This window comes from Barbus barbus (genome assembly GCF_936440315.1).
Source record: "Barbus barbus genome assembly, chromosome: 15".
In the NCBI taxonomy this organism is placed as follows: domain Eukaryota; kingdom Metazoa; phylum Chordata; class Actinopteri; order Cypriniformes; family Cyprinidae; genus Barbus; species Barbus barbus.
In genome coordinates this window covers 2,831,670-2,844,556 of record NC_136743.1, presented here as the reverse complement: position 1 = coordinate 2,844,556, position 12,887 = coordinate 2,831,670, and the positions used below count along the sequence as shown (strand labels likewise).

The following is a 12,887-nucleotide window of genomic DNA, read 5'->3' as shown; positions in this document are numbered from 1 at the left end:
AATAATTATCTACAACATATTACAATATAAACACCATAATGTAAACCTTAATTCATCAACAGTAGATCATATGCATATCATAAATGCGCAGTACTATTCACTGATTGCAAACCGTTTTAAAAGCAAAATAAAAAATAAAAGTGCCATGTTTTGACTTTGAAATATGCATGCATGTGGATTATTTACTTCAAATCACTGCCTTCTGACGTTTAATCAGTACATTAGGTTGTACATTTCCTGTTTTTCCATCCCTAAATTTAAGACCTTTTGTTATGCAATTTAAGACTTTTTATGACCTTAAATTTCAACTGACTTAAAAACAGGGGTGGAAAAAGGGATGCAATATTCAGAATTTATCAAACCAGGGCTTCCAAAGTATTGCACAACCTTTGAAAAAACAAGTTTCAGGCCAAAGAAGCAAATTAAAGCTCTTTATTTAATGAAAATCACAATGTCTACTTGGGTTTGAATGAAAACATGAATGCGTGCAATGCATGTTTAATGCTTCATGGGTGTTTTTATGCTATTTGAGATGACACTAATGGAGTTCGTGTTGCTAATTTCCCTCAGCACAGGCGTCCGATGTTGTTCTTACAAGACAAACAGCAGCTAATTGTGAGAGCCTCTTTGTTTTAGCACTCTCAAATAGCATAACACCAAGGTCAAATGAAGTATTAAAGTATTTTTAGAGTGTTTTTCTCTACCAACAATCGATATTTTCCGATGCGGCGCAGGCTCGAGCGCGGCTGTGCAGCCCATCATATGTAATGCCTCCTAATGGAGATCATTTTAGCCACAAGTGAGACATAATTGTGAGAAGCGCTGCCAGATGCTAGCTGCGAGATTTGTCCTGGGCCGGGGATGTGGCTTGTCCTGATTTACTCTATAAAACACAGTGTGCTCAACAATTTGAACTAATTTCCCCCTAACAGGAGGAAGGGGTTGTTAATGCATAGTTTAGCAAGCACCGGGGGTGCAGATCTCTGCCAAAACACTCACTCACATCCAATATTTCATCCCTATCAAATAAAAAGCAAGCATGAGGAGGACAACAAGGTGAAAAACGCTAACAGCATCTCTCCTGGCCGACGTAAACTTTCAATTGACTCTGCAGTTTTTGCCACCTCTGCCTATTTATAAGGCCAAAAACTAGTTCTGATGCTTTTAATGTAAATCAATGAGATCTATGTGACACTGTAGCAGACTATTGACATAAAATGATATAAACATCAGTCGTCGTTCACAACTGAACATGATTTTATGGATGATCAAGTAAAGTAAAGCTGCTTCAGTCCAGTTCAGTCCAACAATATCAAAGTTATTCTTACATTTAGTTTATAAAAATCAGCAAATATTCAACAGCAAAAAGACACGTGAAGCAAAAAGAGGACGTTTGTACAATTACACTGGAAGACTTACTAAAAATATCACTCGACAGGGTTTTTGATAAATATGACATTTAATATAATAGGTTTATGCATTATTTTAAGCTCACCTAAATTAAAAGCTATCATTTCTTTTAAATGTTTTGTAACGGTCTGGGTCTTTTAAATGTTAAAATGATGGCACAAATTTTACTACAATGATAAAGGTCTATAGTTACTCATTTTATCCCCAAAAATTTATAAAAAAAAAAAGTTAATTTTCATTAGTATCAGACTATCAGTATTGATATTTCTTCATAGAACGTGTCTCCATAGTATCACTCAAAGTACTTACTAAAAAGATGGCATTAAACAAATATTCAAAATATACCATCTTCATGTTTTTCTACATTAATTTGGTTATTCTCTCTCTCTCTCTCTCTCTCTCTCTCATATATATATATATATATTTTTACACACACATATCATTAACATATAATTAAATAAAATGTAATTATAATATATAAATTATATATTAAATTAATAATTCTATAGTTTTCTAGGCAAGACCTAATAATAACTTCCCTTGCACTTAAAATGCGAAATGTAATGTGACCAGGATGCAAAAGTGAACTCAATTTAACAAGACAATCAAATTATTCTTATTTTAGGACCAGCGACAGTCTTTTCAAGCCTTATCTGGTTCTGCCTGCTTTAAACACAGCCGAAGTACAGAAGTGCATGTGTGAATCTGTATGTTTGCACGCACCTCTTTTTCCACCTTGTTGTATGTTGACTGAAACACAGCAGCTGATCGTGACGCACAGACACCTGCAGGCATTTCTGTTTTGCAATTGCATAGCCCAAAAAACGTTGCAAAACACTAGCATCCCATTATATTGTTTCTTTACAGTCTACGTTTCACATCTGCATATTCCTACAAATGAGTGTCTGATAAATCTGTGTGAAGCCCAGAATGCATTGCTCTGACCATGAGCACAGGTCTGCTAAACTATTGATGAGTGTAAGTGGACCACTTAAAAATGTCCATGTCCTCTTCCTTTCATCTTATTCCATGAAAACCTTCTCTTATACATAATTAACAATCAGAAAACAAACATCCGAACACACCTCAAGAAAACTGCTGTGACACTGAAGACTGGAGTAATGATGCTGAAAATACAGCTGCACATCACAGGAATAAACTATATTTTACAATATATTCACACAGAAAACAATTATTTTAAATTGTAATAATAGTTCACAATATTACTGTTTTTATTGTATTTTTGATCAAACAACTGCAGTTTTGGTGAGCATAAAAGACTCATTAATCTAACATTAACCTTACCAACCCAATTTTTGTACAAGGTAATATGGCTTTAATTTTATTGAAAATATCATAATTTGACTATGCTTATCTGTTTATAACATCATTTATGCATAAAATTAGACCCTGCACATTATGGCGTGACATTTAAATAATGACTTGATCTTTGACATTAGATTTAAATATTTCTCTCACAGTACTGGCCTCATCAAGCTCAATAGCTCAACTCTATTATGGGAATAAAAACTGATCACTTTCCCTTAAATCTTTCTTGCCTCGGAGGATTAACACAGATTTAACATAATGCTCTCGTCAATTATTCAGCATGGTCAGCACACCTTCACTGCATCCTAAATCTTGATCTTCCTCTAAGCGCATGAGTTCCTCTTCTGAACAAAAGCCACGAATCACGATCTACAGGGTCTCCTGACTGTAGTTGCTACAATTAATGTTTTGTTCATGCTTCTGCTCCACTGGATTTTCTGCATGAGGCACTAAAGGCGGTTTCAGGAGGAGACAGATGAGCTTCCTGCATCGGATTTGTGACACTTAGGGAAGAGTTAGTGCTGCTGCAGTGTTGAATCTCACCTTGCATGGTTATGCTGGAGGGTTCGGGGAACAGGGGGATGAGGAGGAGGTAGAGGAGGTAGATGAAGGACAGTCCATTGTACCTGAACAGACATGCTGCGGAGAGAACATATCAACATGTTAGAGGAATCTAGACTAAAAAAAAAAAAAAAGTTGTATTCCATCACACATTTTTTTTAAAACATCAAAAAAAAAAAAAAAAAAAACAAGTCTGAAGAAAATGCTCACACAGATGAAAATATGGTAAATTAATTACAGATATGTTGCCATAATATGACACTTTGGAAAAAAATTAAAGAATTTAATTAAATTAAATTATAATAATTGTTTAGATTATATTATTTATAAATAAATAAATTACAGTATATTATTTATATTATTGTAAATTAATTAATAAATGAATTCATTCTTTAATATAGAAATAAGTAAATAATTACAGTTTATAATGTATACCATGTAAATGAATGAATGAATGAAATATCATTTACACTATATTATATTTATAAGTGAATAAATGAATGAAAATGTACATTTATATTATATGATATACGATGAACGTGTGCATTATATGTGAATTTGTAAATGAATGCATAAATGTTCACATTATATTAGTTATATTATTTGTAAATAAATAAATATTATATTACAGAACACATACATAAACAGATTTTCAGGTTTGCAATAAATTTGGATTTGCTATTACTAGAAATATATACATTCTTAACATTTCATGTTTTATTATGCAGATTAACACATCTGTGAGAACCCATTTAAGTCAGATCAGGTCAAATGACAGGGTCTCGTTTACAGACTTCAAACGAACGTCCTCGCAGACCTTTAGTCTCCGTCTGCGCATCTGACAAATCATTCAGTGCCACACACACACGCACACGTGGAGAGTTTCCTAAAGTTTCCAGTCTATCTGCTCTCATTCTCTCTTTCCATGAACTTTATTCATCACGAGACAGAAAGAAGGCTAAATAAAGCACTGTCACGTAAAACTGTTGTGACACGCTGGAGTTTAACAATTAGACGAGAGTAACGGCATTTGAACATCTTGTTGTTAATCTTGCGTGTTTGCCATTTTATGAGCTGATGCTGTGAATATCACACATTAATTTCACTACCAAACATGGAGCTCAGCGGCAGACCTCATCTGAACCAGACAAACCCTCAGAAGAGGCCAATGACGACAAAAATATGAATACATCACCATTTACAAACTGCCAACATACCTATTATACAGTTTAAGATTGTTAAACAGCCAATATATCTCTATTCTCCACTATACGAACAACATTTCTGGCAGAAAAAGCAAGAATGACAATAAAAGAGTGAAGTAAAGTGCAGATATCATGGCCACAGGGACTTTCCACTGCAACTAAAGACTCTTAAATATTGAACCACATAAAATTAAAAACCAGTACAAAACCAGACTGACATTATAATCGTAAGGAATTTAATGATTCTGGCTCCGATTCTGATCCAGTTAACGATTCCAGGGCCTTAATGATTCCATTAACGAGTGTTTTAGTACTTCTGAGGAAACACCAAATACTTCATCCAAACTATATTATGTAATACTTAAGGGACCCTATTGTTTACATATATTACAAACAGAATCACAAACAAAAATACTGTTTAATAATGTTTAAACTGTCTTATTTATTACATAAACTGTATGAACAGAATGCAATTCATTCTCGACTAAAAATCGGCAAATGCATAATATGTAAATGGAAAATTATAAACAGTCCTTATTAAAAAACAAAACAAAAAAAAATATTTGCACACTTATTTAGACACTCATTTGAAAAACCAATAATGTACGATTAAGAATATTATATATTTTTTATAATTTTATACATTAATAATGTATTTTGGAAACTTTTCAATATTAACTAAAGAACCCTATATAGCAACCCTGTTGTAAAAACATAAATAAACCATTTAATTAATTATTTAAATTAAAGTCAGTGTAATTTTAACATCAACATGTTATTTAATTTTTCATTAATATTTTTGAATAATAAAAAAAAAGTTTTCATTTAAATTCTAGTGAAACCTTCAGTAATTTTGTTGTGCGTTATAGCCATTTTAAATCATTTTTATTTTTTAAATATATCTCTACACTTTTTATTATTTTGTAGGATTTAAAACATCCTAAAAAATCATGGTATGCAGAGTCGTGCATTTGATTAATCCACTTTGTGCAACAGCGGTCAGATCATATTTAAGTGTGTTAAACAGAGGCGTTTGACAGAAAAACAGCTGGTGGAGTTTGAGAGCAGCACACCGGTGCGAGAGAGAGATAAGTGTATAGGAGCACTAAACACAGAGATGGAGGCCATTAAACTCAGTCTTACAGAATACAGCTTACACATTCATCCTGTTCATAAAACCAGCAGCGCTGTGAATACAGAGCAAAACACACCACTTTAATCCACCATCCTCAGGCCGAAATGTCAAACTTCTTCTGAAACAGTTGAAACATCACCCAAAAAAAATTCAGTGTGTGTCAAATATTGTATTTTTACCAATACTTGGACATTTATGGTTCTCTTTCTTTCCTAATTCATCACATACAGCACTGCACCGCACATACATCTAATGCCATCTTTTCCTTTTAACATGACGCTTCTGACATGAACGGTTAACTTGAGATGTTAATAAAAACACGGCTACATCAGAATCACAGCTTAATTCCTTCACAAAGCTTCAGTCATGTATTTCCTTCAGAGACAGACGCGAAACCACACTGACCGCGCTCAAACCATCATCCAGCTTACAAATAATTGATGTTTCTTAAGAACTGACAGCCTTTTCAGAAGAGCTCAGACTGACAGCAGGTGAAAAAAACACTTTACATTTTCACAATTAAACCACAGACGCTTCTGGAGGAACAATAGAAATCAACTCAACCCGGGCCAGTGTTATTACAGTTAACTAAAACCATTAAAAATACATAAATAAATAACATTTTCATTACTTAAAATAAAATAATTTAAAAAGGACACTTATTTTTGTTTTTAACATTTCTCATCATCTCTCATTAACATTTCATTTTAATTTAACTTGATGTACTAAAATAACTAAAAATTACATTGGCATATTAATAATAAAATGACAAAACACACAATAAAACTACTAAATGCCCCAGGGTTTGAGGGTTAATATAACAAAAAAAAATCTAATTTTAATTGAACTTGTACTAAAATAACTAAAACTGAAATAAAAATCAATAAAAACTTTATAGCCACATTAAAAATAAATAAAAATGACAAAAACACACAAAATAATAATAATCATAATAATAAAAACAACAACAACAACTTTCATTACGTACATTTTTTAAATATATTTTATTTCAGCTAGAAGGCAAGGCAACATTACTATTTTTTTTTTTTTACTTGCTGTAAAACGGAAATAAAATAAAAAATAATACAAACTACAGACATTTTTAAAAACTAATAAAAAGTCAAGAACACAACAAAATGAATAATATTTAAAAACTAAAAGAAGAAATAGAAAAATAAAAACTATAAATGTATTTCGATTACACTCATCCCTCAATTCAGAAAAACTAAATGTGTATTTCCTATAATGATATTAAAATGAAAGGCAGGGCATAAACATTAAAATACACTGTTTTTGAAAGAATACCCACAATATTTTATATTATGTGTGTTAAAATGAGACCATTGGGATAAATCACACTAGTCTCATATAACTAGAAGTTGATCCATTCATTCGCAGCTGAAATAACACATATTACTGCACAGATCAATTAATATAAGTGCTTTAACAAAAATACTCTTGGACGAATTTGATTCCTCTAATCAAGAGAAACATAAGCATCTGAGACTCAATCTGCTCTCCATTTAATCTTGCTGCTGTCAAGGAGAAACAACTCCTTTGTGATTACTCTTTCATACGGATAGACATCCGTCAGACGCTGACAAAGACTATAACACAGAACGTCTCAAGACCTTCTCTCGTCTCAACATGAGCATTCAGCGCTCCTGTCCATCCTGAGCGGATGACCTTTGCTCAGTACTACTTCAGCCCAAAAAATTAAATCATCAAATATTAAAGGTGTGTTTACGATAATGGGCAGCCAATTCTTCTCTCCTCTGATGCCACATTATTAATTCATGCGGTTAAAACGACTTTCCACCGATTAATGGAGATGCTCCACGGCTTGGCAATTGCGTTTGGAGGAAAGACCGAAAGGACTTCAACAGATACATTACCATCTTATAGAGTGGATCTTATCTACCTATAGGAGGAATCCTACTGAGAGACTAGAAAAAATCTGTGTCTGTGTATTACTGAGGGTTAATTATATAGAAATAAGAGGAAATGTGAATATGGATTAATTGTGGGCAACCACAGATCTGATTAAGACCCTTAAACACAGACTGTAAAGCTTCTAGATTCATTTCATGGTAAAAGCAACTGTAAGTAGTACCAACAGTATTAAAAAAAAACAACAACGGAGAAAGGGTTTAAAAATTGCCGTCGAGTGCAAATGAACCATAATCTTCTAACTGTGTAAAACTAAACCTGGCACTATTGTACAGGTGGCTCTACACACAACAAAATTGCTATAATTTCTAGTTATATTAATTGCTATAATTATAACTTATTTTATTCCAGCTAGTTTCCAAGGCAATATTTCTATTTTCATTTTAATTAAAAGATGTACTACAATAACTAAAACTGAAATACAAATTTACAAACACTAGAGACATTAAAACCTAATAATAATAATAATAAATATGGTAAAAACACAAAACAAAATGCCCCAGGGTTATTATAGTTAACTAAAACCATAAAACGTATCACTTAAAATAAATTAATTCTAGTTCAGCTAGCTGACAAGGCAACATTTCTCGTTTTAATTTAACTTGAAGTATGAAAATAACTAAAACTGAAAAAAATATATATATAATAATTAAAAAAAAATTTAAAAAGGCAAAAATGACTCGGGGTTATTATACTTGACTAAAACCATTAAAAAGTATTACTTGAAACAAGAATAAAATATTTATAAAAAATGAAACTTGTTTTATTTCAGCTATTTTAGACTTTTCTCATTTTCATTTCCCTTGATATATCCTACTAAAATGACTAAAACTGCTCTATACACTTCACACTTTGTGCATTTCTGTTATTTGATTAATGCATTTAGTCATTTATTTTATTAATGTTTTTATTAGTACTGATATTTGTTTATTAGAATTGCAATTTACAATAATACATTCTATGCATGAGTCCCAGCTGTCAAGAATATACAGATGGGACCAGAGCAAGTGTTTAATGCACAAATAGAAAAGAAAAAAAAAGTGATTTTTTTTTTATTAATTATAAATGGTCAGGCCTGAATGGAATGATTCAGAATAAAAATAATTATTTTATGCAGATTTCAGTGGTGTTGAATGTCTCTTTAAAACACTCAGAGGGGTTTTGCCTATTACTCTGTCAATAATCTATGACATCAACTCATCCCCTGTGATCAAACACTCCTTATCAGATACACCCCACAGAACAATTAACCAGCCAGGAGTAAAACCACGGGAAAACATAGATTAGGACAAACTGTAATTAATAATCATTTATCCTGCATGCTTTACATCAGATGACTTTAAAAGGCATAAAGCTGTAAGACAAAAATGGTACTACTGTCTCAAAACATGAGGGATGCATGTTATTAAACACAATTAAACATTTAATGGAGCAATCAGAAAAGTAGTTCATTATTGTGACATTTGTAAAATGTTATATTTTGCTATTTCTCTCTACTCAGAGCTCAAATTTCACTTAAATTAAATAAATAAAATAATACAGTGGAAAATGGAAATGTACATTGGACCGCTTCAGGTTTTAAGTCAAAAGTCCTAACATAGTCTCATCTCAACTCGTCACATATTGACGCTTGGTTTGTGCGTCGCTTTTTGACGCTCAAGGTACCACTTTAGCGTCACTTTTCGATGTGAAGGGAAGGTAATTTTTTTTAAATAGGAAACACTTAGCGTATATTAATCATTTTTAAATAAATGATGCCAGTACTTGCATCTGCCTCCTATATCTTGCATTTTCTTCACAGATGGTAGGTTTAGGGGCAGGGGTTGGGTAAGTCATATAAATAAAACTATTTTGACTGTTTACATTGAAAAATCACACCCCTACATATATGCAATAATGGCAACCTTATTATGACGATAAAATTCCCAATATCGCGTTAGCATATCGACGCCGAAAAGTTACGCTAAAGGTGTACCTTCCCTTCACGTCGAAAAGTGACGCTAAAGGAGTATCTTGAGCGTCAAAAAGCGGCGCAAAAACCAAGCGTCAATATGTGAGTTGGGATGAGACCGGGTTGAAAGTCCAACTACAAATCAGTTTTTTGGTAGCAGTGAATATTTTGTGAATCTTATCCTTAAAAATAAAATAAAAAATTCACATTAATTACAATGTCTGAACCAAACAATGCCTTAATACCTTTTAAACTTTGATTCATGAATTGTTTTGTGTTTCATAATCAGTTTTTCTGTTTATATTTTACAGAAAAGCCCTAAAAAATGTTGTTGAAAATGTCTTCTTGTTTTGTCACAGAAATGAAAAATTAAATAAATACATTTAAAAATACACACTAGAATTTACAATATATTTTCCCACAATACATCTGCATTTCAAATCTATTAATATCTATTTACGGACTTTTCTGTAAAAATACACAATAGAATTTAAAGTGTGACAACTAGCCCCGGTTTATCCTACAGTGCAAAAATAAATAAATAAATAATATTTCGAAGTTATGAATAAGACAAAGCTTACTGGAGTACGTAGTAGAAAGAAAATACTACATCAGTTTTTCTACATCGAAATGTTACTAATGTGTTACTTGCTGTTTCCATGCGAAATGTACAAGCAATTTTTAAGTGACAATTGTTTTATCACCAATTTTTTTGTAAATATTTGAACCCAGAGTTAAAAGACTCTATGAGTTTGTAAATGGAAGAATACGGGAAAATTACGAAATGGAAAATATACTACAATGATAATGATGGGCAGTGCGCCCTTCTGCACATACAAACTTCTTTATTCATTATTAAATATCAGTTTATATAAACTTGTCTTCGTATCAACATTCTACTTCAATTCAAGCAGTATTTGACAGATCAAGAGCTACAGGATGATCCGCACCTGCCGCGTCACGCAGAAACTGCGCATCTCTGAAGATGCGAAACCCTGAACGGGATCAAATCAACGCTTACCTGCCGCCAGACACACCGGCAACAGCACTCTGAAGATCAGACCACACACCACCTCAGAAGCCATCGCTCTCAGATGTGAAGGACAAACTGCAGCATCCAGCGGCCAGATGTCCTGAACCCGGAACGGGACGGCATCCGAGCGCCTTTACACCGGGTCCTCCATGCGTCCTGCGTGAAAACTTCCAGTTAAGGCCTCCTTGTGTCTAATAAAAAGTGCTTTATGTGTGTCTCGAGTGGGTGGAAGTGTTTAATCTAACTCATGATGATATGGAGATGTGGTTTTCGTTTGCGCAAAGTCCCGGTTTTCTCCAGCGCGCATCAGGCTCTCCAGCGGCGCTTCTGCGCCAGAGCGCGCACGGAATGCGTCAGAAAAACCGCGTGAATCCTGGAAAAAAAAATATCACTTCGTATCCTGCGGAGCAAAGCGAATGAAACTGATTCAAGTTAAGTTTAAGGCTAAATGAACCGTCCCTTAATCACCTAAAGTCACTCATGTAGAAGGTGGGCTTGATGACTTCCTCACTTCCATCTCCACACAGCTGCTCTGAAAGCCACAGGCATTCCGGTCAATGACAAACGCCCTTTCCTGAGTGACGGAGAGCCGGTCCAATCAGAGGCCGCGGGGGGCGGGGCCTCCGAACCCTGAGGGACGCTCCATTTGACTGTTGTTTTACTAGGAACTCATCATCATTACAACGGGGCTTCTAGAAACGATTTTATCACAGTCATGTACTCTTTTCTTTAGCTGACTAAGCCAACTGGGAAATAATATGAGCCAGTCGCATAAATGGATTGATAGCCATATATACAATCATTTGACATTATTTCACCCCACAAAAAATAAAGTCAGAATGGAACTGAGGAGAATTTTTTTTTAACTTAAGAAAAAAAGGGTAACAAATATACATTTTTAATATAAATACTTTTTTCCAGTCCTCAAATTTGATAGTGAGAGCACTACAAGTATAGGGTTGGAAAGTTTTTTTTTTCTTCTAATTAATATTTTAAAGAAATGTATAATGTAACAAAGATTCCCATTTCAAATAAATGCTGCTCTTTTGAACTTAATAAAACTTAATAAAATGTATCAGTTTCTACAAAAGTATGAAGCAGAACCATATGTAACCTGAGACGTTTTCAACATTAATCAGAAATGTTTCTTGAGCAGCAAATCAGAATATTAGAATGAATTCTGAAGGATCATGTGACACAGAAGAATAAATTACATTTTAAAATATTATTTTAAATGAAACTAATATTATTTCTGCTCAAATATAATATTATATTTTTGCTCAAATAAATGCAGCCTTGGTGAGCAGAAGAGACTGCTTTCAAAAACATTTCAAAAAATCATGCCGACTCCAAACTTTTCAATAAAAGAATCTTTCAAATATACAATTTACCAGAATACAATAACAATTATTATTATTTGATTTTATTTAGAATGTGCTTCATGAAGCAAAAAAAAAAACAAAAAACGTTTCACACCTAAATTAAATAGTTTTTAGGTGATACATAAGGTTATAAACAATATCTGATTTTATGATATTACAGAAACCAATAGTGAGATGCCTTGTCTACATAAGCAGCAGCCCTTTAAGTCAGCATCCAAACATATAAAACCTCATGACTGACTGATCTGGAACGCCACACAAAGTTCTTCACAAAGACAAAAGAAGGTACAATGCACTGAAAGAAACAGGAGTTTTGTAAAAGAAAATCTGTGCAATAAAGCAGAACAGATCCTTATATCTCTGCCATTATATCAGAGAAGTAAATTCAGCAAAGACTAATCTTAAATAAAATCACTTTTCCACTTTTGCATCACATTGTGAAATGCATGAAAAGTCATGCATTTACTCAGATTTATACATGATGTGGCTGGATTTGCTCACTTTAATCTGTATAAGTGACCTGAATTAAAACATAATTTTCAACTAATATATATTAAACGTGAAATGTGCAGTATAAAAATTATGTGCCATTAAATAAATAATGTGGCAATGAAGTTAAAGACAGAAAAATCAATAAGCCATCATTTTTCAAAAGTGCAAAAGTCTGAGAGTAAAGAACTTCTCATTTAAACCTGAAAGGAAGCAGCAAATATAAACAAATTATTAAAAAATTCAATAGACTGTGTTCTGTTTCCACAGCAGGTCACTAATCAAATGTCAGTGAATGACACTGATGTGAAAATATGTGAATTAGTGAAATGAAGCAGTAAAATAAAGTTAAAAAAAATAGTTTTAAAAATGCCTTTCAGATATTATGAAGACTTTAAAAGACACAAAGCAGGACAGAAATGAATAAGTAACAGATAAGTAG

General features: G+C 32.9%; 1 protein-coding gene across 1 annotated transcript in view; it reads right to left on the bottom strand.

The window, feature by feature from the left end:
• LOC306880926 (piezo-type mechanosensitive ion channel component 2-like) overlaps positions 1 to 10,626 on the bottom strand; it is a gene marked incomplete at both ends in the record, with an annotated part of 88,335 nt that extends 77,709 nt beyond the window's left edge. The window contains 2 exons of the mRNA XM_079434733.1: positions 3,283 to 3,378; positions 10,563 to 10,626. Coding sequence (XP_079290859.1) covers positions 3,283 to 3,378; positions 10,563 to 10,626 — 160 coding nt within the window. The remainder of the gene's footprint in view (positions 1 to 3,282; positions 3,379 to 10,562) is intronic.
• Between the last annotated feature and the right edge of the window lie 2,261 nt (positions 10,627 to 12,887).